General features: G+C 44.3%; 1 protein-coding gene across 1 annotated transcript; it reads right to left on the bottom strand.

Moving 5' to 3' along the window:
• Positions 1–1,541: 1,541 nt before the first annotated feature.
• LOC104945669 (coagulation factor VII-like) lies at positions 1,542–4,029 on the bottom strand (the record flags this gene model as incomplete). The annotated part of the gene is made up of 6 exons (XM_010771377.1): positions 1,542–2,092; positions 2,298–2,575; positions 2,970–3,090; positions 3,364–3,479; positions 3,652–3,798; positions 3,916–4,029. Coding segments are annotated over 6 exons (1,283 nt in total), but the record flags the coding sequence as incomplete, so codon positions are not given.
• Positions 4,030–4,882: the final 853 nt, after the last annotated feature.

Raw genomic sequence — 4,882 nt, forward strand, 5'->3', positions numbered from 1 at the left:
ACATATTATTATTACATCCTGTCAGGACCTGCTGCCTCTCCAAAAACACTATTAAACATATTATTATTACATCCTGTCAGGACCTGCTGCCTCTCCAAAAACACTATTAAACATATTATTATTACATCCTGTCAGGACCTGCTGCCTCTCAACAAACACTACAGAACATTATATTATTATTAACTACTGGAAACACCTGGAAATAGCTGTTTAGCATCAGGTTAGCATCAGGTTAGCATCATAGAAGATTAATGAACGCTCCTCTGAGCCTCTGATGAAAGTTACGGCTAATATCTTCTGTTGGGAAGTCACTAATATACTCAAGTAGTTCACTGAGAGAGGCGACACCACCAGAAAGAGACTCGAAACGTTCAAAATACGATAAAAAAAGGATGTTAAAATAGAGACATCCTTAAAGCTAACAAAAAAAACAGAAAACTACAAAAAAAACAGAAAACTACAAAAAAAATAAAAACTACAAAAAAACAGAAAACTACGAAAAAACAGAAAACTACAAAAAAAACAGAAAACTACATAAAGAAGCAACAAAAGTTAAAACAACCAGAGATTCTTAAAAACATACCAAAAACAGACGTGAAAGAGATGAACATGTAATATAGAAACATAAAATTAGCAAATAGACGTCTGTTAAAATACTAAGAGACGCAGAACTACTAAAACAACTGAAAAAAGGCCAGTTGTTTTTTTACGTTGACAAAAAGCTAAAATGCCAACATGCTAACACCACATCTATGTGTTACTGTCTGTCATGCTAACACCATGCTAACATGCTAACCTCCCCTCTGTATGTACCTGCCTGTCATGCTAACATGCTACGGTGTGTTTCCTGTTTACCTGCAGCCTGAGAGAGGCCGATCAGCAGAAAGCAGACGCTCCTCTCAAACATCGTGATGTGTTCACTGTCTCCTCTATACCCAGACTAAAGAGCTTTTATCTCCACCAGGTCAGTGAACACACCTCCACCTGACCTTTGACCCTTTGCTATCTGCTGAAAACTCTGATGAAGTCTGATTTCTATAAATGCTATATACATGTAATGTATTATTATTATTATTATTTAAACTCATGTATTTATTTAGGATTTATTCCAGCTCCATGTGGTACACGTATCAGCAGCAGCACTACACATATAAGTACACAAACTATAGAGTATTTTCTGCAGTAAAAGTGCATATTTTCTACAGAAATGATGAACTAACAGAGAGGCACGATTACACAATAAGTAAATACTGCAGATGGAGGAGGAGCACGTGTTTATTTACTCATGAATCTGAGCTTTATATACTCCGTTTATTATCAGATAACTTTCTGCAAAGATCCTACAGTTTTTAGACAAAATGTGCTTTATTTCAGACGGACATTTGTACAAAAATCTGAAAGTTCTTAGTGACATATTAATTTCTACCTGTGTATACTTCAGCTCCTACAGAAGGCTCAGTTTCTACACATCATCAAACAGAGATATAATGAACTAAGTCTAATGTTCTTTAATTTGAAAGGAACAGAGAAACCCTGAATATTTTGATTTGTCTTTTTGTATTTTTACTCTAAAGATGGATTATTATTACGGTGCGTTCAGGGTCACGCTGTGGTTCCCCTGCGGTGCGTTCAGGGTCACACTGTGGTTCCCCTGCGTTGCGCTCAGGGTCACGTTCTGGTTCCCCGGCGGTGCGCTCAGGGTCACGTTCTGGTTCCCCGGCGGTGCGCTCAGGGTCACGTTCTGGTTCCCCGGCGTCGCGCTCAGGGTCACGTTCTGGTTCCCCGGCGGTGCGTTTAGGGTCATGTTCTGGTTCTCTTGCGGTGCGTTCGGGGCCCTGGTGTGGTTGTGTATCCAGGGCAGGAAGTTGGACACGCGGGTGTAGATGCCGTAGTTCCCGGGCCGAGCACAGCCCCGCCCCCAGCTCACGATGCCCAATAGGAAGGTGGTCCGGTGGTACTGAGTGACCAATGGGCCGCCGCTGTCTCCTTTACACGAGTCCTGACGACCCTCGATGTAGCCGGCGCAGAACATGTTAGCCGTTAGCTTCACGCCGCTCTGCTCCTCGCACTGCTGCGTCCGGATCCTCGGCACCTGAAGTGAGGAACAGATTGATTTGTTTCCTTCATGGTATGCACAACTTAATATATATCAATTATTTACAAAACATGTCTCTAGTTTATAGTGTTTAACACCATACCTGAAAAGGAGCAGGGAGAAGAAAATACTCTTATATTACCTGCTCCCTCTCTACAAAGAAATACAAAATAATAATAATCATAATAATAGTAATAGCCACCTTCAGGCGCCGCAGGACGTTAGAGGTCGGCCCGTTCTCCGCGCGCCGCCCCCAGCCGCTCACCGTGTGCTCGCTCACGGCCCACAGCTCGCGCTCTGCCAGCGAACGCGTGGGCAGGCAGGCGGGCACGGCGAACGCAGAGAAGATCACGGGCGACGATAGCTTTAACAGCGCAATGTCGTTATTCGCCGTGCGCTTCACGTAGCCCTCGTGCATCAAGATCTGAGACACCGAGATCAGCTGCTCCGTGCCCTCCGACACCGCCGTGTTGTGCTCGCCTGAAAACAACGAGAGGAACACGTTTTAATTCTCGTTTGTAAGCAGTAACATAACCTGCGAGTGCAGTGAAAACTATTTAACTGCCATAGCTAATTTCAGGAATTCAACACATAAAGCAGATGTAGAAACAATAACACACATTAACACAGATATTCAATACCACAGGGTACACTGCAGTTGACTCGACATAGAGGGAAAACAACACCTTTTCTTGAGTTGCCCAGTGGTTGAGAACTGCTGTAAACAATAATATAGCCTTTCTGACCTCACTTGACAAATTAATAATGCTGTCGGAGGAAACACAAAGCAAGAACTGGTTCTGTTTTCTAGAACTGTAGATTTCTCAGGTGTTGGTATCAACCACTTTTTAGGGTTAGGGTCAGTAGTTCGTACCTGCGACCACTTTGAGGAACTGGACCTCGGTGTCCTCTATGCAGTGAGAGGCTGTGAGGATCCAGAAGGGTTTAAAGATCACTCCTCCACAGAACCCTTTCCCTTTGTACACCAGCAGAACCTGAGGAACAACAGGAACAGTATCTGATTAACGATGAACACTCAGAGCTTCTATCAGGACAGAAAACATGGATCTAATTCCCTGATTCTGTTTCTCTTGACTCAGTTTGACCTGTGTGTTATCAGGTGACCTCGAGGGTCTCCAACAGATTCTGGTTCTGACAGGTTACAGGGTTAAAGTCCAGTTGTGTAACTCTGGGATCCCCCCCGCTCAGAGAAGGACAGATTACAGGGTTAGCAGTAAATGGTGTACTGTCCCTTTAAGGCAACCTACCTGCCAGGGGCATTCCCCTTTCGGACAGTCTTCCCCCCCGACGATCCGAGCCCGGGGATCCTGCTCCGCCTTGTTTCCCCCGAGCAGAACCGGAACCATGCCGCACGCTATGGCCTCTGAGACGTCCAGAAAACACGTTGATTTGTTTCATAAAACAGCTGATATTATTCTGATCTTTAAAAAAACATCACATTTTGCATTAAAACTGTAGAGTTAAATATGGCGTCCCGCAGGGATCTACACTGGGGCCTCTGCTTACATTTTAAAATGTTGATGTTAAACGTCTACCTTTAGCGATGCAGTTCCGCCCGTCGTCATGCAGGAAGTATCCATCGGCACAGGAGCACTTCAGTCTTCGTCCTTCCTCATCTTCATCACAGAAATGCTCACAGCCTCCGTTCTGCAGCAGACAGGTGTCCAGCACCGAACTCCGCTCTGCAACACAGGTAAGAACAGTTTCATATTTCTGTTTCAGCCCCAAACCAATACAAACAAATCTGCTTAAACTTTCACATTTCATTCTTATTGTGTTTTTAATCGTGTGTTTCTCACCCAGCTCACAGGTGAGTCCGCTGAAGTTTGGGAGGCAGAAGCAGGTGAAGGAGGAACCCTGAGGAGAGCAGCTGCCTCCGTTCAGACACGGGCCAGAAACACACACCTCCGCTACTACACACAGGTAACACACACAGTTAACACAACAGGTAACACACAGGTAACACACACAGTTAACACAACAGGTAACACACAGGTAACACACAGGTAACACACAGGTAACACACAGGTAACACACACACAGTTAACACAACAGGTAACACAACAGGTAACACACACAGTTAACACAACAGGTAACACACAGTTAACACACAGGTAACACACACAGGTAACACACAGGTAACACAACAGGAAATAACATTTAACACACACAGGTAACACACAGAAAATAACATTTAACACACAGGTAACACACACACACGGAACACACACACAGGTAACACACACACACACACACACACACACACAGGAAACACACACACACACACACACACACACACACACAGGTAACACACAGGTAACACACACACAGGTAACACACACACAGGTAACAAACAGGTAACACACACAGGTAACACACACACAGGTAACACACAGGTAACACACACACAGGTAACACACAGGTAACACACACACAGGTAACACACAGAAAATAACATTTAACACACAGGTAACACACACAGGTAACACACAGGTAACACACACAGGTAACACACACAGGTAACACAACAGTAAACAACATTTAACACACAGGTAACACACAGGTAACACACACAGGTAACACACACAGGTAAACACACAGGTAACACACACACAGGTAACACACAGGTAACACACAGGTAACACACACACACACACACACACAGGTAACACACAGGTAACACACACACAGGTAACACACACAGGTAACACACACACAGGTAACACACACAGGTAACACACACACAGGTAACACACACACAGGTAA

Source organism: Notothenia coriiceps, unplaced genomic scaffold, assembly GCF_000735185.1.
Source record: "Notothenia coriiceps isolate Sejong01 unplaced genomic scaffold, NC01 NC01_scaffold00009942, whole genome shotgun sequence".
Classification (NCBI taxonomy): Eukaryota; Metazoa; Chordata; class Actinopteri; order Perciformes; family Nototheniidae; genus Notothenia; species Notothenia coriiceps.